The 27,369-nt window shown below is 37.2% G+C and overlaps 1 protein-coding gene across 1 annotated transcript in view; it reads right to left on the bottom strand.

Moving 5' to 3' along the window:
* The window catches only part of RADX (RPA1 related single stranded DNA binding protein, X-linked), a 77,694-nt gene extending 50,325 nt beyond the window's left edge, over positions 1–27,369 (bottom strand). Inside the window, exons 1-3 of the mRNA XM_058712979.1 lie at positions 26,604–27,369; positions 11,543–11,685; positions 9,975–10,167 (exon numbers count right to left, since the gene is read on the bottom strand). Of these exons, the coding sequence (XP_058568962.1) occupies positions 9,975–10,167; positions 11,543–11,685; positions 26,604–27,246 (979 nt within the window). The 5' untranslated portion in view covers positions 27,247–27,369. The remainder of the gene's footprint in view (positions 1–9,974; positions 10,168–11,542; positions 11,686–26,603) is intronic.

Below are 27,369 nucleotides of genomic sequence, written 5' to 3'. Positions count from 1 at the left end.
GTAAAAAAAATAGAATGAAATTAAAAATGCTATAACTGAGCTGCAATCACGGATGGATGCAGCGGCAGCAAGGATGGACGAGGCAGAACAGAGAATCAGCGATATAGAGGACAAACTTATAGCGAATAACGAAGCAGAAAAAAAGAGGGAGATTAAGGCAAAAGAGCACAATTTAAGAATTAGAGAAATCAGTGATTCATTAAAAAGGAGCAACATCAAAATCATAGGGGTCTCAGAAAAGGAAGAGAGAGAATCAGGGGTAGAATGGTTATGTGAGCAAATCACAGTGGAAAACTTTCCTAACCTGGGGAAAGACACAAACATCAAAATTCAGGAAGCACAGAGGACCCACATTAGATTCAACAAAAACCGACCATCAACAAGGCATATCATAGTCAAATTCACAAACTACTCAGGCAAGGAGAGAATCATGAAAGCAGCAAGGGAAAAAAAGTCCCTAACCTACAAGGGAAGACAGCTCAGGTTTGCAGCAGACCTATCCACAGAAACTTGGCAAGCCAGAAAGGTGTGGCAGGATATATTCAATGTGCTGAATCAGAAAAATATGTAGCCAACAATTCTTTATCCAATGAGGCTGTCATTCAAAATAGAAGGAGAGGAGAAAAGATGAATATTTATATATTTTTTTATTTAAAAATCTTTATAAAATATTATATTTATTATATATAAAATATGATATATAATACGTAATGTTATATAAAATACAATATATAAATATGTAAATATTTATATTTTATATACACACACACACACACACACACACACACACATACCAAAAGCAATAAAGATTAGAAAGGACCAGAGAACACCACCAGAAAACTCCAACTCCACAAACATCATAATGGCAATAAATTCATATCTTTCAGTACTCACTCTAAACATCAATGGACTCAATGCTCCAGTCAAAAGACATACGGTAACATAATGGATAAAAAAACAAGATCCATCTATATGCTGTTTACAAGAGACCCACTTTAGACCTGAAGACACCTTCAGATTGAAAATAAGGGGATGGAGAACCATCTATCATGCTAATGGTCAACAAAAGAAAGCCAGAGTAGCTATACTTGTATCAGACAGTTGAGACTTTAAAATAAAGACTGTATCAAGAGATGCAGAAGGGCATTATATCATAATCAAGGAGTCCATCCACCAAGAAGACCTAATGATTGTAAACATTTATGTGCCAAATATGGCAGTACCCAAATATATAAATCAATTAATCACAAACATAAAGAAACTCATCAGTAATAATACCATAATAGTAGGAGACTTCAACACCCCACTCACAGCAATGGACAGATCATCTAATCAAAAAATCAACAAGGAAACAATGGCTTTGAATGACACACTGGACCAGATGGACTTAACAGATATATTGAGAACATTTCATCCTAAAGCAGCAGAATATACATTCTTCTCCAGTGTACGTGGAATGTTCTCCAGAATAGACTATATCCTGGGACACAAATCAGCCCTAAGTAAGTACAAAAAGATTGAGATCATACTGTGTGTATTTTCAGACCACAATGCTACGAAACTTGAAATCAACCACAAGAAAAATTTTGGAGAGGTAACAAATACTTGCAGACTGAAGAACATCCTACTAAAGAATGAATGGGATAACCAAGCAGTTAAAGAGGAAATTAAAAAGTATATGGAAGTCAGTGAACATGACAACACCACAACCCAAAACGTCTGGGACGCAGTAAAGGCAGTCATAAGAGGAAAGTATATACCAGGCCTTCCTAAAGAAAGAAGAAAGATCTCAGATATACAACCTAACTTGACACCTTAAGGAGCTGGAAAAAGAACAGCAAATAAAACCGAAAACCAGCAGAAGACAGGAAATAATAAAGATTAGAGCAGAAATTAATGCTATCAAAACCCCAAAAACAGTAGAACAGATCAATGAAACCAGAAGCTTGTTCTCTGAAAGAATTAACAAAATTGATAAACCACTAGCCAGTTTGATCAAAAAGAAAAAGGAAAGGACCAAAATAAGTAAAATCAAGAATGAAAGAGGAGAGATCACAACCAACACAGGAGAAATAAAAACAATAAGAGAGTATTATGACCAATTATATGCCAATAAAATGGGCAATCTGGAAGAAATGGACAAATTCCTAGAACATAGACACACCAAAATTGAAACAGGAAGAAATAGAAAATTTGAAAACACCCATAACCAATAAGGCAATCAAATTAGCAATCAAAAATCTGCCAAAAAACAAGAGTCCAGGGCCAGACGGCTTTCCAGGGGAATTCTACCAAACATTTAAGGAAGAGTTAACACCTATTCTCTTGAAGCTACTACAAAAAATAGAAATGGAAGGAAAATTTCCAAACTCATTCTATGAAGTCAGCATTACCTTGATTCCAAAACCGGACAGAGACCCCACTAAAAAGGAGAACTATATACAATTATAAACATTTATGCATTTCCCTGATGAACATGGATGCAAAAATCCTCAACAAGATATTAACCAACCGGATCCAACAATACATTAAAAAAATTATTCACCACGACCAAGTGGGATTTATACTTGGGATGCAGGGCTGGTTCAATATCCACAAAACAATTAACGTGATTCATCACATCAATAAAAGAAAGGACAAGAACCATATGATCCTCTCAATAGATGCAGAGAAAGCATTTGACAAAATACAGCATCCTTTCTTGATAAAAACCCTCAAGAAAGTAGGGATAGAAGGAGCATACCTGGAGATCATAAAAGCCATATATGAACAAACCAATGCTAATATCATCCTCAATGGGGAAAAACTGAGAGAGCTTTCCCCCTAAGGTCAGGAACAAGACAGGGATGTCCACTCCCGCCACTCTTATTCAACATAGTATTGGAATTCTTAGCCTCTGCAATCAGACAACACAAAGAAATAAAAGGCATCCAAATCGGCCAGGAGGAGGTCAAACTTTTACTCTTCACAGATGACATGATACACTATACGGAAAAAGCTAAAGATTCCACCAAAAAACTGCTAGAATTTATTCATGAATTCAGCAAAGTTGCAGGATATAAAATCAATGCACAGAAATTGGTTGTATTCCTATACACCAACAATGAAGCGACAGAAAAAGAAATCAAGTAATTGATCCCATTTACAGTTGCACCAAAACCCATAAAATACCGAGGAATAAATCTAACCAAAGAGGTGAAAAATCTATACACCGAAAACTATAGAAAGCTTACGAAAGAAATTGAAGAAGACACAAAAAAAAAATGGAAAAAAGATTCCATGCTCCTGGATAGGAAGAACAAATATTGTTAAAATGTCGATACTACCCAAAGCAATCTACATATTCAATGCAATCCCTATCAAAATAACACCAGCATTCTTCACAGAGCTAGAACAAATAATCCTAAAATTTGTATGGCATCAGAAAAGACCCCAAATAGCCAAAACAACCTTGAAAAAGAAAACCAAAGTAGGAGGCATCACAATCCCAGACTTCAAGCTATACTACAAAGCTGTAATCATCAAGACAGTATGGTACTGGTGCAAGAACAGACACTCAGATCAATGGAATAGAATAGAGAACCCAGAAATGGACCCATAAACGTATGGCCAACTAATCTTTGACAAAGCAAGAAAGAATATCCAATGGAATAAAGACAGTCTCTTCAGTAAGTGGTGCTGGGAAAACTGGACAGTGACATGCAGAAGAATGAACCTGGACCACTTTCTTACACAATACACAAAAATAAACTCAAAGTGGATGAAAGACCTAAATATAAGACAGGAAGCCATCAGAATCCTCGAGGAGAAAGCAGGCAAAAACCTCTTTGATCTTGGCCACAGCAACTTCTTACTCAACACATCACCAGAGGCAAGGGAAACAAAAGCAAAAATGAACTACTGGGACCTCATCAAAATAAAAAGCTTCTGCACAGCGAAGGAAACAATCAGCAAATCTAAAAGGCAACCTACAGAATGGGAGAAGAAATTGGCCAATGACTTATCAGAGAAAGGGTTAGTATCCAAAATCTATGAAGAACTTATCAAACTCAACACCCAAAAAACAAATAATCCAGTGAAGAAATGGGCAAAAGACATGAATAGACACTTCTCCAAAGAAAACATCCAGATAACCAACAAACACATGAAAAAATGCTCAACATCACTTATCATCAGGTAAATACAAATCAAAACCACAATGAGATACCACCTTATACCTGTCAGAATGGCTAATATTAACAACTCAGGCAACAACAGATGTTGATGAGGAGAAAGAGGATCTCTTCTGCATTGCTGGAGGGAATGTAAGCTGGTGTAGCCACTCTGGAAAACAGTAGGGAGGTTCCTCAGAAGAATGAAGAATGAACCTGGACCACTGAAACAGTAGGGAGGTTCCTCAAAAAACTGAAAATAGAACTACCCTACGGCCCAGCAATTGCACTACTAGGCATTTATCCACGGGATACAGGTGTGCTATTTTGAAGGGACACATGCACCCCCATGTTTATAGCAGCACTATCAACAATAGCCAAAGTATGGAAAGAGCCCAAGTGTCCACTGATGGATGAATGGATAAAGAAGATGTGGTATATATATACAATGGAATATTACTTGGCCATCAAAAATAATGAAATCGTGCCATTTGCAACTACGTGGATGGAACTGGAGGGTATTATGCTAAGTGAAATTAGTCAGAGAAAGACAAAAATCATATGACTTCACTCATATGAGGACTTTAAGAGACAAAACAGATGAACATAAGGGAAGGGAAACAAAAATAATATAAAAACAGGGAGGGGTTTAAAACAGAAGAGACTCATTAATATGGAGAACAAACTGAGGGTTACAGGAGGGATTGTGGGAGGGGAGATGGGCTAAATAGGTAAGGGGAACTAAGGAATCTACTCCTGAAATCATTGTTGCAGTATATGCTAACTAATTTGGATGTAAATTTAAAAAAATGAAAAATAAAACAAGTTAAAAATAAAAAACTAATTAATTAATTAATTAATACATTCTATAGGACTTTATCTAAATAAAATTACTTCATTTCTAAGGTGTTGTCTACTGGGTAAAACATTATTCATTTTTAAAATCAACTTTATCCACGTAATTTACCTGTCATTCTAAGTGTTTAGTTTTATAAGTTTTGACAAATGAGTGTACCCATGTAACCACCCTGGATTATCAGTTTTCATAAAAGAGCCTACTGGGAGTTTGTTTTGGACAGCATTATATGTATAAATCAATTTTAAGATAATTATACACCTTAATAATAGTGAGTCTCCCAGTCCAGGAATATTATTAACTTTCTCCCAATATGTGTTTTCTTAATTTTTCTTAATAATGTCTCATAATTTTCAGAGTGTAAACCTTATACAAGTTTGTTATATTTATCAATTAGTTTATTTTGCTATTTTTGACGCTGTGATAGATTGTAGTTTTAAAAGATATATTTTCTAATTGTTGTGATTAAATAGAAATACATATTGAGTTTCACTGTAAAAAAAAGAATGAAATCTTGCCATTTGCAACAACGTGGATGTAACTAGAGTGTATTATGCTAAGAGAAATAAGACAAAAAAACAAATAAATGATTTCACTCATATGTGGAATTTAAGAAACACAGCAGATGAACATAGTGGAAAGGAAAGAAAAATAAGTTAAAAACGGAGAGCAAGGCAAACCATAAGAGACTCTTAAAGAGAACAAACTGAGGGTTGCTGGAGGGGAGGTCGGGGGGGATGGGCTAAATGAGTGATGGGCATTAAGGAGGGCACTTGTTGGGATGAGCACTGGGTGTTACATGGAAGTGATAAATCACTGGGTTCTACTCCTGAAACTAATACTACACTGTATGTTTACTAACTTGAATTTAAATAAGTAAATTTTAAAAAATAAAATGTTTATGTGGGTATGCTAGGTGAGTACTATTTGATAAAAGGTAGGACTTCTGTGTCCCCCCTCTCTCTCTGCCCCTCCCCAACTCGTGCTCTGTCTCACTCTGTCTTTCAAAAATAAATGTTAAAAAATTTTTTATTTTTTTTATTTTTTTTTTCAACGTTTTTTATTTATTTTTGGGACAGAGAGAGACAGAGCATGAACAGGGGAGGGGCAGAGAGAGAGGGAGACACAGAATCGGAAACAGGCTCCAGGCTCTGAGCCATCAGCCCAGAGCCTGACGCGGGGCTCGAACTCACGGACCGCGAGATCGTGACCTGGGTGAAGTCGGACGCTTAACCGACTGCGCCACCCAGGCGCCCCTAAAAAATTTTTTAAAAAAAGATAAAAGGTAGGACAGAATGATATGCAAAATGGCAAGGACAGAATGATATGCAAAATGCCAATCTCCAAAACCACACATTACCAGCAAATATGTCCTGTGTTTTACAACACATTTATTTGGTCTTAAAAAATATTATCTCTCCGTCTCTGTAACTTGGAACTACACATGTAAATATGAAAAGATAAACCAAGATAATTACCCCAATAGTTTGTCTTTCAACATCAGCATCTAGAAAGCAGTGATGGTACCACAAGTCTTTATTCCCTTACTGTCCAACACCAGCCCCCACTACATACTCTTTCTCATTTATCCTAGTCATAACACTTAAACTACCCTGATACTATTCCTAACCCCCACTTACACTTTCTCCCATCCAACTCATTCTCCCACTCTCCCAACCATTCATTCTTTCCTCAACTATATTTCTGTTCATTTACTCTCTCCTTTTGTTCATCATACCTTCTTACTGTTTACTGTCATTAATCTTTCATTTTACTGTAAACTGTCCATTTTACTAATCTGTTACCGTCAGACTAATTTTTTTCAAATTTTTATTTAAATTCTGGTTAGTTAACATACAGTGTAATATATTACCCTGCTAGACTAATTTTTTTAAAGTAGAACTCTGCATTACTTATCTTTATATCTCCTGTGTCTAGAATGGTTTACGGAACTGTCATTTCTCTTCAAAAGATTATTAACACATTTGAGCTTTTTAAAGACCATAAATCAGTAGATCTCAACTGTAGCTGCATATTAGAATCACCTGAAGAATTTTAAAGATGCGCCAATGTCTTGGTTCCCTCCTCAGAGTAATTAAATCAGAATCTCGGAGGGTGGCGTGTCTACGGTTCTTTAAGGCTCCCCAAGTGATACTAATGTCCAGGCAGTGTTGAGATCTGCATATATGTATAGGCTCAGCAAACTATACTCTGCAGATTAGATGATTGTTTTTGCAAATAAAGTTTCACTGTAACACAGCCATGCCCATTCCTTACATATTATCTCTGCCTTCACTCTATAAAAGCAGAGCTGAGGTGGCACCTAGGTGGCTCAGTCAGTTAAGCCTCTGACTCTTGATTTCAGCTCAGGTCATGATCTCATGGTTCGTGAGTTCAAGCCCTATGATGGGTTCTGTGCTCATGGAGTAGAGCCTGCTTGGGATCCTCTCTCTCCCTCTCTCTTTGCCCCTCCCCTGCTCATGCTCTCTTTCTCTCTCTCAAAATAAACATTTTTTAAAAAGGCAGAGCTGAGTATTTATGACAGAAACTATATCGCCTGTACAGCCTATAATATTTACTATCTGGCTATTTACAGAAATAGCTTGCTAACCCCTGATAAACAGGGAAAAAGTCCTATTATTTATTAAAAAGGTATGGGATAGGGGCGCCTGGGTGGCTCAGTTGGTTAAGTGTCCGACTCTCGGTTGCATCTCAGGTTACAATCATCTAGTTTGTGAGTTTGAGCCCAACATCAGACTCTGTGCTAACCACTTGGAGCCTGCTTGGGACTCTCTCTCTAAAGAAATAAACAAAATTTTCTTAAAAGGGTATAGGATAAAGTAGACTGATGCTAATACTGATAAAAAATAAAACTGTTTAAAGACTAAAAGAAACATTTTCAATATATTCTCATCAAGACTCCCATTTGAAAAAATAATTTCTGTATTTTCAATTATTTACTTGAAAGTATAAATAACCTCTCATATCTTCAGGAGTTTCCATATGAAAATATGGCCCTAGAATTGTATATAGTAGAGGTAGCATAGTGCTTGATTCAATTTCAGTGTTAAGTTTTAGTAGCTGTTTATCTATTGACCACATGCTGTCTATTGTTCTACTTTCCATATATTTTTAAGGTTTAGAAACAGCTATTAGTACCAGACACATTTCTAGATTGCCCACAGCCATGTAAAAATTGTGATTTAAATTAATTCTCTTTACACCAGGAAAACAGTGTATCTCATAAAAAGAACACTAGGTTAGGTATCAGAAAAACTAGGTTTTCACTATGCCAGTGATTTATCATGTGACATCAACAAAGTCACTTACCTTATCTCTTATTGGCAAATGTCTCAATTTTTTTCACCTAGATATGCTTGGTTGTGGAAAGAATTTACAAATTGATAGAAATAATAACATGTGAATTCGCTTCTTTTTGCCAGTTTTTACTGTATTTTTTCAAGTAAGTCCCAACATCAATATCAGTGTAATTTCTCAACTTTATGATAAAGAGTAATGAGATAATAGACTAATTGTGCCAAACTACTAGGTAATAACTTGTTAATCCAGAAAGACATGATTGATGCCTACCAAATCCTTAAGATTTTAATAAGGAATCATATGAGATTCCCCAAATAAACATCTATCTAAGGAAACAGTGAACAAAAGCTATATTATCTGCACATTCTCCAAGTAATTAAGCTTAATCTATCAGTAGGGAATTCAGAATACAAAGAAATACAGGTCCAGTATAAAACTATTATGAGCCAATAACAATACCTAAACTTGTTGAGTGATATAATCTACAATTCTAAAAATAGAAAGGCAAAAAATTCATATCCATATCTGAAAGCAATCACTTAATATATTAATTATATTACCATATCATATATCATATCATATATCATATCCATATCTGAAAGCAATCACTTAATATATTAATGCTCCAAAAATATTTAGTATGATGCCAAGATGTCAAAACTTTTGTTTTAGTACTAATTAGGAAGAGCAGCAATTCAATTGCATTTGAATATTGACCACAGCTTAGATAACATCAGTTTATCAATTTTAAATTTGCTGAATTTGTAACTGAACTGTGATTATAGAATAGAATGTTCTTGTTCTTAGGAAATAAACATTGAAATATTACTGAAGTATTTTGAGGTAACGGTATGTGTGATGGCTGCCACTTACTCTCAAATATATACAATACATGTATATAAATATTTGTAATACATATACATATATATTTGTAATATATATATGTATTTAGATTTATGGAGGCAGGGAATGATAAAGTAAAGGTAAATGTTAACAACTGTTTTATCCATGAAAAGGGTATATGCGAGTTCTTTATACTATTCTCTCAACTTTTATGTAAGTTTGAAATTATTTCAAAATAAAATGCTGACAAAGCCCTTTCGAATAGCACCTTACAGTAAAAGTATATTTAAGTCATTAATTTAGTATTATAATACAAAAAAGAAAACAGATATAAGTACATCCTAAGTGGTGCTCATTCATAATCAACAATAAATATATCACATATTTTTTCTCAATAAATGTATTCATAAATAAGTATAGTTATTAAGTGATTGCTTAAAAATGTTATAAAGGAACTTAGAAGTTTACCAGGTTCTAACAGATTCAGCAATTTTTTTTAATGTTTTTATTTATTTTTGAGACAGAGAGAGAGACACAGCATGAGCAGGGGAGGGGCAGAGAGAGAAGGAGACACAGAATCCAAAGCAGGCTTCAGGCTCTGAGCTGTCAGCACAGAGCCTGACGCGGGGCTCGAACACACAGACTGTGAGATCATGACCTGAGCTGAAGCCGGACACTTAACCAACTGAGCCACCCAGGCGCCCCAGATTCAGCAACTTTTAACAGCCTTTGGCTGATATGGTTCTTTTCACATTTATACAAACAAAATAGCCATAAAACAACAAATTTATTGAATACTTAACCCATTGTAGAAATTAGTTTGATCTGTGGATCCACAGGGAGAGGCTGCATCCTGAATGGATAACTCTTTTTAACAGAATAATCCTGAAGCAGAAGAACTAAACCAACCCGCAGACTTTTATACCACTCAGGACACAGGGCATTCCACATGATCACTGACACTGTGCCTGAACTGTCAGCCACTTCCAAAAAGGTCTAGAAAAAAAGAGTAAAAAAGCACATACGTATTTGTTACTTTTATCTACAGGGTATTCTAATTTTAAGGATGAGAAAGCAAAACTACAGGGGAATGACTGAATAAGTTATTACATGGTACAATCTATAACTATGCAAAGTTATGAATGAAGGATTTTTAGTGATAGAAAATACTTAAGGAAATGTTAAATAATATAAAATTGTATATACAATATGATTTCCATTTTGTAAGATAATTTATCACATAGTCATGCAGTATATTATATGCATACATATACATATAGATGTGATCTATATTACATACATATATGTATGTAAACATGTGATATGTTCATATGAAAAAAGGGGATGAAACACACTTTAATATTAACAGTGACCCTCTCTGGTAGAATTTGGGGTGATATTTTTTCAGCTTTATTTATACTGCTTTCTACATTTCCAAATTGCCTCCAAGTATGTATAACTTTTATAATGAAATCTTAATAAAACACTTAAGGGGCGCCTGGGTGGCGCAGTCGGTTAAGTGTCCGACTTCAGCCAGGTCACGATCTCGCGGTCCGTGAGTTCGAGCCCCGCGTCGGGCTCTGGGCTGATGGCTCAGAGCCTGGAGCCTGTTTCCGATTCTGTGTCTCCCTCTCTCTCTGCCCCTCCCCCATTCATGCTATGTCTCTCTCTGTCCCAAAAATAAATAAAAAACGTTGAAAAAAAAATTTAAAAAAAAAAAACACCTAAAATAATTCTTGACAACATGTGAAAATACAGTAAAACGTTAGGTAAAAAAACAAACAGGACAGAAATCAAGGAAGTAGTTCTCATTGGCATTATAGAGCACAGAGAGTCAAGATAACAGAAAAGTATCAGCTACATTTGACAATTAAAAGGTCTCTAGTGAGTGCCCAGCTGAAGAAAAAAGCCAAACCAATTGTGTTAAGAAGTAAATAGGAGACAAGTAAGTGAAAATATCTAGTGGAGACTACTTCAAGGAGCCTACCAGAAGAAAAGGAGTGAGGGAATAGAGGAGTCCTGAGGTCAAAGGAGATTTTTTCTTTTTTTTTAAATGAAAGTCCAGAGTATGTCTATATGCTGGTGTAGAAAGCATACTAGTGAAGAAAAGGGTGAAGATACAGAAAAAAGTATGAAGTAGACCAACTGATTCAGGGAACTAAAAAGGTGCCAATACAGAAAGAATTTCTTTTTGTACAAGAAATTACATAAAAATAATACCTTGAAACACACATTTATGTAAATTATAAATTATTAAATTACATTTATAAAATACAATTTGAACATAAATTATCCTAATAAGGAGTCATGTCTGTAAGCTATAACCTATAAATGTTACATTAACATGTCATATGTTAATCATGATTTATACCTGGTATGGCTCAATCATCTTTTTGTCAGGTTTTCCATAGTATCGCAGTTTGGATTTATGCAAGATTCTCACAAGCAATGCAGGAAAATTCCTTCTGCTAGACCAGGTCATCTCAAGGTGAGAAAGCGAAATTATTTTGGTATCTAGAATAAAAAAAATAGAATAGAAAAAAATCCTACTTAATATGTCATGGTAATTTAAAAATTCTGTTTTCATGGTTAAAAATGGTAGCGACATCATCCCTAAAGCAAATCCTTCTCACCAGCTAAGCCAGTATATATACTTCTCATATAGAACTTAATAATACCCATTATCCTTAATAATAATAGCTAATATATAAATATGCCTTACTATATGCCTGGGACAAAGGTAAATATCTATATTAACTAACATAGTGTTCCATCTCGAATGCCCTCCACTTTGTCAAACTGGGTAATTGCTTCCTGAAAGACTTGAATCTAAACTCATCCCCCACTAGGTGGGGGGAATAGGTGAAACAAATAAAGGGGATTAAGAGAACACAGATCCTGATGAGTATCAGTAAATGTACAGAATAGTTAAATCATTATATTGTACACCTGAAACCAATATAACACCATATGTTAATTATACCTTAATAAACTCATCTCCCTTAAGAAATTTTGTGGGAAAAACTCAATACCATGGAATGTTTTCCCACTACTAAGGACTTACATATTTAATTTATACAATTGTTTCATGACATATTTCTGTATTGCCCTCATTGTGGTTTCATGTTTAAGTTCTATATTTCCCAAACATGCCAGACATAGTCCTGCATTAGGGCCTTTGCATTTGCTGTTCCCTCTGTCTGGAATGTCTTCTTAGACACCAGAGTGACTTCCCTCCTCTTCTCCTTTAGGTTTTGCTCAAAGGTCACTTTCCCAGTGATGTTATCCCTTACTACTCTACTGTAAACTGATCCCTTTACTTACTCCCCTTCCCATCTTATTTTTCTACATAGCACTTATTATCTTCTCATACACCATACAATTTACTTTGAAATTTTAATCTCCATGCCTGCTGGCAAGTACAAAAATTGCTTAAAAGCTATTCACCATCTTTAAAGATTAACTTGTATTTTTTATTTTATTCTTCCTTGAGTTAAGAGAGGTTCCATCTGCATTCCTCTCTACAATTTTGCTCCCTTACAGGCCAGTCCCAATTTTTAAAACTTGAATTTGTATTTGTTCAATATTTTATTTCACAAGGTACCCCCACTTCCATTTTTATTTACATAATATATCACTTACTCAACATTTTGGCATGAAACCGTACTTGTAATTTCTTTTTAATAAGAATTTAAATGGAATGTTGTAGTTATACCTGTATCATAAAAAATACTATTTTTAGAGTTAGGCCATCTTGTATAATTTTCCTTGTAGATTCTTCCAAAATATTAATAGCCCAGAATCATAGGTCCCAATATTTGAACTGACATTATTAAGTGACTTCCTTTTTAGTTAGATCAGATAAATTGTGGATCAGATATGAATTATCTGGAATGTATGTAGAACACTCTTGATCAAGGAGGGCACATATACCTTCACCGATTAGAATAAATTCAAGAGTTATATGCTTTTGTAAACCAGAGTTCTAAGAGCCCCTGCTTCTGCTATAATTGGATCCAGAGAGTTAGCTGTGATCAGACATCTGCCTGATTAATGTTTTCCTAGTTTGGATTTTTAACTCGCAAACTCCATAGAATATACATATCTCTCAAATCCAAAAAGAAATTACAGGCTATACATAGACAATGAAGAATCTGTATAAATTCACAGAAATGTGTTCATTATAAAAAGAACGAAAATAAATAGATACCCAATATAAAATGTTAGATAGTAAGCAATAGAACAGTGATTCTCAAACTTTCTCATCTCAGAAAGCTTTTACATTCTTAAAAATTACCGTAGCCCTCAAAAAGCTTTTATTTATGTGGGTAATATCTATCAACATTTGCCATATTATGAAGCAAAACTAAGAAATAAAAAATTATTCATAACTCCTTTAAAATAACAACAAACCGGAGTTCCGGAAGATGGCGGCGTAGGAGGACGCTGGGCTCACCACGCGTCCTGCTGATCACTTAGATTCCACCTACACCTGCCTAAAGAACCCAGAAAACCGCCAGAGGATTAGCAGAACGGAGTCTCCGGAGCCAAGCGCAGACGAGAGGCCCACGGAAGAGGGTAGGAAGGGTGGCGAGGCGGTGCGCGCTCCACGGACTGGCGGGAGGGAGCCGGGGCGGAGGGGCGGCTCGCCGGCCAAGCAGAGCCCCCGAGTCGGGCTGGCAAAAGCGGAGGGGCCGGACGGACTGTGTTCCGACAGCAAGCGCGACTTAACGTCTGGGAGGTCAGAAGTTAACAGCTCTGCTCAGAAAGCGGGAAGGCTGGAGGACAAAGGGAGGGAGAGCTGCTGAGCCCCCGGACGGCAGAGCTCAGCTTGGTGGGGAACAAAGGCGCGCGCCAGCGCCATCTCCCCCGCCCATCCCCCAGCCAAAATCCCAAAGAGAACCAGTTCCTGCCAGGGAACTTGCTCGCTCCGCGCAAACACCCAACTCTGTGCTTCTGCGGAGCCAAACCTCCGACAGCGGATCTGACTCCCTCCCGCTGCCACAGGGCCCCTCCTGAAGTGGATCACCTAAGGAGAAGCGAGCTAAGCCTGCCCCTCCCGCCCCCGTGCACCTTGCCTACCCACCCCAGCTAATACGCCAGCTCCCCAGCACCACAAGCCTGGCAGTGTGCAAGTAGCCCAGATGCGCCAAGCCACCCCACAGTGAATCCCGCCCCTAGGAGAGGGGAAGAGAAGGCACACACCAGTCTGACTGTGGCCCCAGCGGTGGGCTGGGGGCAGACATCAGGTCGGACTGCGGCCCCGCCCACCAACTCCAGTTATACACCACAGCACGGGGGAAGTGCCCTGCGGGTCCTCACCACTCCAGGGACTGTCCAAAATGACCAAACGGAAGAATTCCCCTCAGAAGAATCTCCAGGAAATAACAACAGCTAATGAACTGATCAAAAAGGATTTAAATAATATAACAGAAAGTGAATTTAGAATAATAGTCATAAAATTAATCGCTGGGCTTGAAAACAGTATACAGGACAGCAGAGAATCTCTTGCTACAGAGATCAAGGGACTAAGGAACAGTCACGAGGAGCTGAAAAACGCTTTAAACGAAATGCAAAACAAAATGGAAACCACGATGGCTCGGATTGAAGAGGCAGAGAAGAGAATAGGTGAACTAGAAGATAAAGTTATGGAGAAAGAGGAAGCTGAAAGAAAGAGAGATAAAAAAATCCAGGAGTATGAGGGGAAAATTAGAGAACTAAGTGATACACTAAAAAGAAATAATATACGCATAATTGGTATCCCAGAGGAGGAAGAGAGAGGGAAAGGTGCTGAAGGGGTACTTGAAGAAATTATAGCTGAGAACTTCCCTGAACTGGGGAAGGAAAAAGGCATTGAAATCCAAGAGGCACAGAGAACTCCCTTCAGACGTAACTTGAATCGATCTTCTGCACGACATATCATAGTGAAACTGGCAAAATACAAGGATAAAGAGAAAATTCTGAAAGCAGCAAGGGATAAACGTGCCCTCACATATAAAGGGAGACCTATAAGACTCGTGACCGATCTCTCCTTTGAAACTTGGCAGGCCAGAAAGGCTTGGCACGATATCTTCAGTGTGCTAAACAGAAAAAATATGCAGCCAAGAATCCTTTATCCAGCAAGTCTGTCATTTAGAATAGAAGGAGAGATAAAGGTCTTCCCAAACAAACAAAAACTGAAGGAATTTGTCACCACGAAACCAGCCCTACAAGAGATCCTAAGGGGGATCCTGTGAGACAAAGTACCAGAGACATCACTACAAGCATAAAACATACAGACATCACAATGACTCTAAACCCGTATCTTTCTATAATAACACTGAATGTAAATGGATTAAATGCGCCAACCAAAAGACATAGGGTATCAGAATGGATAAAAAAACAAGACCCATCTATTTGCTGTCTACAAGAGACTCATTTGAGATCTGAGGACACCTTTAGATTGAGAGTGAGGGGATGGAGAACTATTTATCATGCTACTGGAAGCCAAAAGAAAGCTGGAGTAGCCATACTTATATCAGACAAACTAGACTTTAAATTAAAGGCTGTAACAAGAGATGAAGAAGGGCATTATATAATAATTACAGGGTCTATCCATCAGGAAGAGCTAACAATTATAAATGTCTATGCGCCAAATACCGGAGCCCCCAGATATATAAAACAGTTACTCATAAACATAAGCAACCTTATTGATAAGAATGTGGTCATTGCAGGGGACTTTAACACACCACTTACAGAAATGGATAGATCATCTAGACACACAGTCAATAAAGAAACAAGGGCCCTGAATGATACATTGGATCAGATGGACTTGACAGATCTATTTAGAACTCTGCATCCCAAAGCAACAGAATATACTTTCTTCTCGAGTGCACATGGAACATTCTCCAAGATAGATCATATACTGGGTCACAAAACAGCCCTTCATAAGTTTACAAGAATTGAAATTATACCATGCATACTTTCAGACCACAATGCTATGAAGCTTGAAATCAACCACAGGAAAAAGTCTGGAAAACCTCCAAAAGCATGGAGGTTAAAGAACACCCTACTAACGAATGAGTGGGTCAACCAGGCAATTAGAGAAGAAATTAAAAAATATATGGAAACAAACGAAAATGAAAATACAACAATCCAAACGCTTTGGGACGCAGCGAAGGCAGTCCTGAGAGGAAAATACATTGCAATCCAGGCCTATCTCAAGAAACAAGAAAAATCCCAAATACAAAATCTAACAGCACACCTAAAGGAAATAGAAGCAGAACAGCAAAGGCAGCCTAAACCCAACAGAAGAAGAGAAATCATAAAGATCAGAGCAGAAATAAACAATATAGAATCTAAAAAAACTGTAGAGCAGATCAACGAAACCAAGAGTTGGTTTTTTGAAAAAATAAACAAAATTGACAAACCTCTAGCCAGGCTTCTCAAAAAGAAAAGGGAGATGACCCAAATAGATAAAATCATGAATGAAAATGGAATGATTACAACCAATCCCTCAGAGATACAAACAATTATCAGGGAATACTATGAAAAATTATATGCCAACAAATTGGACAACCTTGAAGAAATGGACAAATTCCTAAACACCCACACTCTTCCAAAACTCAATCAGGAGGAAATAGAAAGCTTGAACAGACCCATAACCAGCGAAGAAATTGAATCGGTTATCAAAAATCTCCCAACAAATAAGAGTCCAGGACCAGATGGCTTCCCAGGGGAGTTCTACCAGACGTTTAAAGCAGAGATAATACCTATCCTTCTCAAGCTATTCCAAGAAATAGAAAGGGAAGGAAAACTTCCAGACTCATTCTATGAAGCCAGTATTATTTTGATTCCTAAACCAGACAGAGACCCAGTACAAAAAGAGAACTACAGGCCAATATCCCTGATGAATATGGATGCAAAAATTCTCAATAAGATACTAGCAAATCGAATTCAACAGCATATAAAAAGAATTATTCACCATGATCAAGTGGGATTCATTCCTGGGATGCAGGGCTGGTTCAACATTCGCAAAACGATCAACGTGATACATCACATTAACAAAAAAAAAGAGAAGAACCATATGATCCTGTCAATCGATGCAGAAAAGGCCTTTGACAAAATCCAGCACCCTTTCTTAATAAAAACCCTTGAGAAAGTCGGGATAGAAGGAACATACTTAAAGATCATAAAAGCCATTTATGAAAAGCCCACAGCTAACATCATCCTCAATGGGGAAAAACTGAGAGCTTTTTCCCTGAGATCAGGAACACGACAGGGATGCCCACTCTCACCGCTGCTGTTTAATATAGTGCTGGAAGTTCTAGCATCAGCAATCAGACAACAAAAGGAAATCAAAGGCATCCAAATTGGCAAAGATGAAGTCAAGCTTTCGCTTTTTGCAGATGACATGATATTATACATGGAAAATCCCATAGACTCCACCAAAAGTCTGCTAGAACTGATACATGAATTCAGCAAAGTTGCCGGATACAAAATCAATGTACAGAAATCAGTTGCATTCTTATACACTAACAATGAAGCAACAGAAAGACAAATAAAGAAACTGATCCCATTCACAATTGCACCAAGAAGCATAAAATACCTAGGAATAAATCTAACCAAAGATGTAAAAGATCTGTATGCTGAAAACTATAGAAAGCTTATGCAGGTAATTGAAGAAGATATAAAGAAATGGAAAGACATTCCCTGCTCATGGATTGGAAGAATAAATATTGTCAAAATGTCATTACTACCCAAAGCTATCTACACATTCAATGCAATCCCAATCAAAATTGCACCAGCATTCTTCTCGAAACTAGAACAAGCAATCCTAAAATTCATATGGAACCACAAAAGGCCCCGAATAGCCAAAGTAATTTTGAAGAAGAAGACCAAAGCAGGAGGCATCACAATCCCAGACTTTAGCCTCTACTACAAAGCTGTCATCATCAAGACAGCATGGGATTGGCACAGAAACAGACACATAGACCAATGGAATCGAATAGAAACCCCAGAACTAGACCCACAAACGTATGGCCAACTCATTTTTGACAAAGCAGGAAAGAACATCCAATGGAAAAAAGACAGTCTCTTTAACAAATGGTGCTGGGAGACCTGGACAGCAACATGCAGAAGGTTGAAACTAGACCACTTTCTCACACCATTCACAAAAATAAACTCAAAATGGATAAAAGACCTGAATGTGAGACAGGAAACCATCAAAACCCTAGAGGAGAAAGCAGGAAAAGACCTCTCTGACCTCAGCCGTAGCAATCTCTTACTCGGCACATCCCCAAAGGCAAGGGAATTAAAAGCAAAAGAGAATTACTGGGACCTTATGAAGATAAAAAGCTTCTGCACAGCAAAGGAAACAACCAACAAAACTAAAAGGCAACCAACGGAATGGGAAAAGATATTTGCAAATGACACATCGGACAAAGGGCTAGTATCCAAAATCTATAAAGAGCTCATCAAACTCCACACCCGAAAAACAAATAACCCAGTGAAGAAATGGGCAGAAAACATGAATAGACACTTCTCTAAAGAAGACATCCGGATGGCCAACAGGCACATGAAAAGATGTTCAACGTCGCTCCTCATCAGGGAAATACAAATCAAAACCACACTCAGATACCACCTCACGCCAGTCAGAGTGGCCAAAATGAAGAAATCAGGAGACTATAGATGCTGGAGAGGATGTGGAGAGACGGGAACCCTCTTGCACTGTTGGTGGGAATGCAAATTGGTGCAGCCGCTCTGGAAAGCAGTGTGGAGGTTCCTCAGAAAATTAAAAATAGACCTACCCTATGACCCAGCAATAGCACTGCTAGGAATTTATCCAAGGGATACAGGAGTACTGATGCATAGGGGCACTTGTACCCCAATGTTTATAGCAGCACTCTCAACAATCGCCAAATTATGGAAAGAGCCTAAATGTCCATCAACTGATGAATGGATCAAGAAATTGTGGTTTATATACACAATGGAATACTACGTGGCAATGAGAAAGAATGAAATATGGCCTTTTGTAGCAACGTGGATGGAACTGGAGAGTGTGATGCTAAGTGAAATAAGCCATACAGAGAAAGACAGATACCATATGGTTTCACTCTTATGTGGATCCTGAGAAACGTAGCAGAAACCCATGGGGGAGGGGAAGGGAAAAAAAAAAAAAAAAAGAGGTTAGAGTGGGAGAGAGCCAAAGCATAAGAGACTGTTAAAAACTGAGAACAGGGGCGCCTGGGTGGCGCAGTCGGTTAAGCGTCCGACTTCAGCCAGGTCACGATCTCGCGGTCCGTGAGTTCGAGCCCCGCGTCGGGCTCTGGGCTGATGGCTCGCAGCCTGGAGCCTGTTTCCGATTCTGTGTCTCCCTCTCTCTCTGCCCCTTCCCCGTTCATGCTCTGTCTCTCTCTGTCCCAAAAATAAATAAAAAACGTTGAAAAAATTTAAAAAAAAAAAAAAAAAAAAAAAACTGAGAACAATCTGAGGGTTGATGGGGGGTGGGAGGGAGGGCAGGGTGGGTGATGGGTATTGAGGAGGGCACCTTTTGGGATGAGCACTGGGTGTTGTATGGAAACCAATTTGACAGTAAATTTCATATATTAAAAAATAAATAAATAAATAAATAAATTAAAAAAAAAATAAAATAAAACTTGACATGAAAAAAAAAATAAAATAAAATAACAACAAACCTATTATGTATAATATATATGTATGTTTACACACACACACACACACATGTGACTATTTTCTAAAACAGAAAATGTAGTGAAAAGAGTGGTACTGGTTTACATTTTTGTAAATATTTTTAGTGTCTAGCTTAATAGAAGACAGCTGGATACTCCTATTTCTTTGGCATTCAGTCTGTTCCAATGTCACATATCATGTAGCCTCTGGAAGATTCCACTATATACTTTCAGAAAATTAGAGTGATAAAAGGTAAATGAATATCATAAAAATAGTTTTGATGTTGTGAATCCCTTGAAAAGGTCTTGGGGGACACCTCTCGGGGTCCTTAAACCATACAATGAAAATCACTGCAAAAGAACTAACCTAAGGAATGACAAAAGGAATAAAGATAAAAGCTGAAAATAAGGTATTAGAAAAACGAACTGTTAAATCCAATTCGTTGGAAAAATTAATGAAAAGGTAGATCTCTGACAAGTGCAATCATGACGAAAGAAAACAAAAATATGTTTGAAATGTGATCAACTATATCTAGAGAAAAATATTGTTATATATGATTACATACCACTAAACTTGAAAATACCAGTGAAATAGATAATCTTCTAGGAAAATCTGAATTATCAATATTGCCTCAAGAAGCAGAAGAAACCTAGAATACGTCAATAACCATGGAAGAAAATGAAAAAGTTCACAAATAATGACCTCCAAAAATGGCACCAGGTTCTAACAATTCATTTTGGAAACATAGATAATTCCTGAAAAATTATGACAAAAGTAGTACAAAGGGAAAAAAAACCCTATAAATCCAAATCATTTATGATGGCAAATATCCTAAATCAAATACTTTCAAATCCAATATAGCAGTATGCCAAATTGCTTCATGACCAAGTAGAGTCCTAAACACCTCGTATTGTTCAGGAGGAAGATACAATAAGTTGTGAGTAATCCCGGAGACTGGCACAATAATCTTAAGTTTAAATAATTTTGTTAAAACATTAAGGGAAGCCACTAGGAAAATACAAATTTATGGATAGCTTCTAAAGCACTAGAAGAAAAAAATTTAAATCTTGCAAAAGTAAAAAAAAAAAGCATCATAAAGCAAGGCGCACAGTAAACATAAAGTAGTTTTGCAAGAATAGGTACAAACATCAGTAATGACTTTAAATTTAATTGTGGATTAAATTTATCTCTTAAATGAAAAAGAACTGTTTTGGGTCAAAAACACAAAATCTTAGTTATATATTTCTTTAAAAAGACAAATGTAAAACAACATAGAAATAAAAGGATGGACAAAGATACATACACTAGGTCAGTTCTCAAAATGTGGCATTTGTACCACCAGTGGATGGTGAGGCCCTACCACAACCTACTCAATCAGAAACTGGTTGGGGGGCCAGAAATCTGCATTCTAAAACACTTTGGAAGTGATATGGATGCCTATTCATGTTTGAGAACCACTGCACCAAATGTCAACTAAAAGACAGCAGTAGTAAATAGATCTATCAGACAAATTAGAATTCAAAACACAAAAAAAGGACAAAGAGACAAACTGCAAATTGATAAAGAGTAAAACCCACCAACAAGATATTACTATGTTATGAAACTAACATTGTAGTAACGCCTAACTCAAAAATTTTTAGAAATACAAGGAGAAATTAACTAAATCACTGTCAAAAAGAGAAGTCAATATTCCTCTCAAAGAAATGGGCAAGTAAAATACATTTAATAAGAAGAATATGGAATACTTCAATTAAATTTTTAAAACTTGGTATAATAGGGACTTTGTACCTAATAAGTACACCTTTTCCAAAAGTTTGAGGGTTGAAGAGGAACTCAAATTTAAAATCAGAAAGTATGAGTAATGAGTGAAAAAAAATCTCTACACTTCAAAACCTGTGGTATACAGCCAAAGCAATATCCATGGGAAATTTCAGAATTTTATTTTTTTTTTAAATTTTTTTTCAACGTTTTTATTTATTTTTGGGACAGAGAGAGACAGAGCATGAACGGGGGAGGGGCAGAGAGAGAGGGAGACACAGAATCGTAAACAGGCTCCAGGCTCGGAGCCATCAGCCCAGAGCCTGACGCGGGGCTCGAACTCACGGGACTGCGAGATCGTGACCTGGCTGAAGTCGGATGCTTAACCGACTGCGCCACCCAGGCGCCCCGGAAATTTCAGAATTTTAAAAAGCTTTTGAAAGAAAGAAACAAGGAAATAAATGAATCAAGCATTAAACTCAAGAACATAGTACAAAAAAAATATGAAAAAAGGAAAGTAAAAGATAGCAGAAATAAAGTAGAAAATATCTCCCCGATATACACTTAACTAGTAAAGCCCAAAGTCTTTTTTTAAAAATACCAATTAAACACACAAGCCCTTGGCAAGGCTGATCATAAAAAAGGTGAGCACACAGGGTCCCCTGGGTGGCTCAGGTTAAACGTACGACTTTGGCTCTAATCATGATCTCACAGATTGTGGATTTGAGCCCTGCATAGGGCTCTGTGCTGCACAGCCTGGAGCCAGTTTTGGATTGATTCTCTGTCTCCCTCTCTCTCTGCCCCTCCCCTGCTTGTGCTCTGTCTCTCTCTCTCTCAAAAATAAACATTAAAAAAAATTTTTAATAAAAAAAGGTGAATACACAAACATGAGGAATGTAATAGAGGATGAAACAAGACTAAAATATTTTTAAAATATAAACTAAAATTTAAATTATATATGCATATAAATTATATATATATTAAATTAAAATTAAAATGTAAAACTACTGCATACAACGTTGAGATCTAGCGAAATGAAATTTCCTAGTAAAATATCAACTCTCAAAAATGGACTCAAGAAGAAGCATTATTGATTTCATGAATTTTTCTACAAGAAATTGAAAAGGAATCATTCTTCTAACCCCCAATACTGGCTCAAGGCCCCAGGTTCAAATAGTTTTAGGGGTAAATTCTACCAAACCTTCAGTGAACAAATGATTTTAAGTAGAGAAAAATAGGCAAGTTTCCCAATTCATTCTACTAGGCTAATATTAATTAACCCAATATCAATACAGGACTAAAATAGTAACCCCTTTTATTTTTATTATTTTTTTTATTTTATATATATTTTTTAACGTTTATTTATTTTTGAGACAGAGAAAGACAGAGCGTGAACAGGGGAGGGGCAGAGAGAGAGGGAGACACAGAATCTGAAACAGGCTCCAGGCTCTGAGCTGTCAGCACAGAGCCCGATGCGGGGCTTGAACCCATGGACCGTGAGATCATCACCTGAGCCGAAGTCGGATGCTTAACCCACGGAGCCACCCAGGCGCCCCAGTAACCCCTTTTAAAAATAAAATCTATGGAACAAATTTGCTTTAAACATACAGATGTAAATATAACAACCATGACCAAGTAGAGATATAAAAGTGGTTCAACATCAGAAAATACATTAATGTAATTTATGCATTCTTTTATTCAACACTTCCTGAATGCCTACCATGTGACACTGTTCTGGGTATAAGAGAAATGCCCCAGAACCGTGAAAAAAAGAAAGTCCTTACCCTCATCAATTTCATAAAGCAATGGGAGAAAAAAGGAAAACAACAGATATAATAATTTCAGAGTGTTATCAATTCTATAAAGAGCATTTCCGTGGTGATGTAATAAGTGGGGAGGGAATACATATTTAAACAGCCCTTTTCTAACCTGTTTTATAAATTTGAGTTGAAATCTGAGGATGGAAAGAACTTTCCAGAAGGAGGAAAAAGCAGGAGCAATGTACTTGATGTACTTGATGCAGGAAAGAGTGAGGAGGTTTGAGACCAAAATGAAGGCTAATATTTCAGAAACAAAATGGTGGAGGGGAGGGGTTAGAGAGGTGAGTAAGGGGGTTCTGTAGGGCCGGGGTCTGCAAACTACAACTCATGAGCCAAATCCCCTTACTGCCAGTTTCGGTAAATAAAGTTCTATGGTAAAACAGCCAAACCCAATCATTTACATATCACCTATGGCTGCTTTCCCTATACCAGGGCCAAGTTGAATAGCTGTGACTGGAGACCACATGTGTGGTGAAGAAAAAAAGATTTACTATGTGGCTATTTAAATGTTTTTAATTTTAACGTTTATTTATTTTTGAAACAGAGAGAGACAGAGCATGAACGGGGAAGGGGCAGAGAGAGAGGGAGACACAGAACCAGAAACAGGCTCCAGGCTCTGAGCCATCAGCCTAGAGCCCGATGGGGGGCTCGAACTCACGGACCGCGAGATCGTGACCTTAGCTGCAGTCGGACGCTTAACCGACTGAGCCACCCAGGCGCCCCAACTATGTGGCTATTTAAAGAAAGTTTGCTGATGCTGCATGGCCTCATGCATGCGCTAGGAGGTCTGGATTGTCGTCTAACTGCAATGGAGAGACACTGGAGAGATTTAGGCAGGAGTGACATTACCTAACTTCCATTTTGAAAAGCGGTCTTTAGATCACATTATTTGTTACCTTTGGAGTAAGGTATTGACCAGGAGAGGGCATGAGGGAGACTTATGAAATGCTTCAAATGTTCTGGATCTTGATATGGGAAGATGGTTATCAAGCTTTACTTTTAAGCTGTATTTTTTTTTTTTTTGGTATTTCAAGCTGTATTTTCAAGACTTTTCCACTTTACTCTGTACACATCATGCCTTAATATAAAAGTTTTAAAAAGCACAAAAAATGCACTATAACCAAAGTTAAGAGAAAAGGGACAGAGTGTGAGAAAGCAATTTGCAATATATAGCACACAAAAAGCCTTAATACCCATTAGCAAAGAAATGAGAAAAATCAAAAGATATAATTTAAAAATTAATACGATATGGGGAAATGGGCACTCATATATATGTTAGTGGGAATGTAAATTAGTAAAACCTTTTCAGAAGATGATTTGTCAATATCCATTAAATTAAAAAATGTAAAATACTCTGTAACATAGCAATTTCACTTCTAGGAATCCATCTATTTAACAGATATACTTGAACATAATGAACAAGTATGTGTATATCCTAATGATGTTCAGCGTGGATCTAAAACAGAAAAACCAGTAACTGCCTAAAATTGATAATTACCTATTCACATTGGCATGATTATATAAATTATGGTACCCTCATACAAGGTAAGTATATATATGCAGATGTACATTAAAGATGCTTAATGTGTAAACACCAAATCATGCCATGCCATAGAATATTTTTTTTTCAATGATACATACCAAACTGCTGAACGTTTGGAGTTTTAAGAGGAAAGTTGAAAGCACTGGAGGAGGTAAAGGGGTCTTTCACTCCACCCCAACATTTTATTATTAAAAATTTTCATACAGCAAGCCTAAAAGACCACCAATATATACCTACTTCTAAATTTTGTCATCAAAATTTTACTATACTTGGGTCTTGCATTTTTAATACAATATACGTTTTTATGTTTATACAAATAATGGACTTTTAATATTATCTTGTGCAAATGCGTTTGCTTTTCAGTCTATAATGCTTTTTTTCTAGTCAACAATATACTTTTAAATATACAGTTTGGCTTTTTAGCACATGGACATTGCCTTTTGTAATAAAAATATGGTTTGAATAATGAATAGATATTACTTTCAAGAAAAATATTTTTACAAATTATTATTCCCCTCTTAATTCTTCTAGACACCAATTTTTCATTTATATATTCCATCCTAAAAATAAAAAATGATAAGCACTTAAGAGGTAGTAATGCACTACTGTCTTATTCCATACTTGAGATAAAATTCATTCCATTACTGCATCCCTAAATGACTATCTTGCTTTTAAAGCTTAAGTTATTTAAATCATCCTTGTCTACACATTTCTATAATATTTTCCCCTTATAATTGGATATTAGTTTAACTGCCTATTTTTGACCCACCTTTTCACTTTCAAGCCTGTTGCTGTTACACGTCATAGTAAGATCATATATGAGCTAGTATTATGACTGCAATGTAAAAAAAAAAACCTGAAAAGCAGTAAATGTAGAAAATTATCATCTATCTTCCTCCAGTACTTGCACTTTTATTTTTTTGTGTATTATTTGTTCCCCATCCCATGCATGTACATGCCTATAGTACTATCATTCCCCTTCCATATCTGATAAAATATGTTTTACATCAGTTGCTGATGATGAACAGGCATTTTCACGTTAACTGCCTACTTCTGGTACTGAAGAATTAAACTTCTCAGTATTGTCTGTGATACGTAATAAGAAACATAAAAATGAAAATTCTAAGCCTGCCCACAAAAATCACACGCTCAAAAAAAGCAATATTTACATAACTGCTACAAAGACATAAAGATGGCGTTTCATTAATGCAAATTATTAAGGAATAAATCACGGAAAATCCGTTTTTGAATCACGGTTAAAACACACAAACCCACAAATATTTATGCCTTTCATGCCAATTTCAAATCTATATACTCGCCAACCAACACAGAGAGTACTATTTCCACAAATGGAACGAAACGAAGATTAAACCGTAGGCAAACGCACACACGCTATGTGTGCCAGATTAAATTTGAGATGTATTCAGACACTTCCTGAATGGCCACTTAAACAATCAAAGCAATGACGGGCTGCGCAAATTTTCATTAAGCGAGTGCCAATCTGACATTGACGAAAACTTGTCTATTTACACTCGAGGCTTGAAATGAACAATACCAACGCACCCCCGTTTCCTTTCCCCTTAACGCAAGCTCCCGAAAACTATTTCTTAACCCCTCCGTCATTCCCTCCAATTACTTACTGTTAAAATTGTGCTCCTCAGGTTGCTTGTTGGTTAACCAAATATCTCCATATGGATCTTCGTTATTCCACAGGGCCAGGTAATGACTCTTCCCGCCTCTTAAAGGCCTCTCGGGTACCTCCTCGTGCGCACTATTTCTGAATGGAGTTTCTAAAGAAATATCCTCTAAGGTCTCCCCACAGTGGACGTTATCTATGCACAGGATCCCTTGGCCTAATCTTTTCTCGTTGTAAAGACACGAGACTCTGGAAATTTTCATTTCTATGCCGACTTTAAGAATATTTTTATATACGAGAAAGTTCAGGCTGGGGTCCAGGTAGCACTTCTCCTGGTATACCCCGTCTGAGATCGTCACATCATAGCAGTAAAGGGGAGGTTTCGGTATTGTGTCGCGTGGTTCATCCTCTAACAGGTATCTCTGGACGGCCAGCACAGCGACAGGCACCACCTCCGAGGGGGTGACCCACTGCAGAGGTGAATCCGTTATTTGTTCAAGAACCTTTTGGATCCAGGACCTGCGCCCTTGGGCACCGGCCCTTCGGATCACCCCTCCCGGGACCCCAGCCCGATTTCTCTCAGGGTTCGGCACATCTAGCCCAGCATGTGAGGGGCCGGCCTGAGGCTGACCTAACTCACCAGACATTTTTAGGTAACTGCGTACTCTCCTTACTCCCCAAAGCTAGTCTGTCCCGTCAGAAGCTGAGAGACCAGGAAACCGCGCGCTAGGCGACGATCACTACTCTGATCCCGCCGACTGCTAAGGCTC

This window comes from Neofelis nebulosa, chromosome X (genome assembly GCF_028018385.1).
Source record: "Neofelis nebulosa isolate mNeoNeb1 chromosome X, mNeoNeb1.pri, whole genome shotgun sequence".
Classification (NCBI taxonomy): Eukaryota; Metazoa; Chordata; class Mammalia; order Carnivora; family Felidae; genus Neofelis; species Neofelis nebulosa.
The sequence above is the reverse complement of the archived record's forward strand: the minus strand, read 5'-3'. Positions and strand labels throughout refer to the sequence as shown.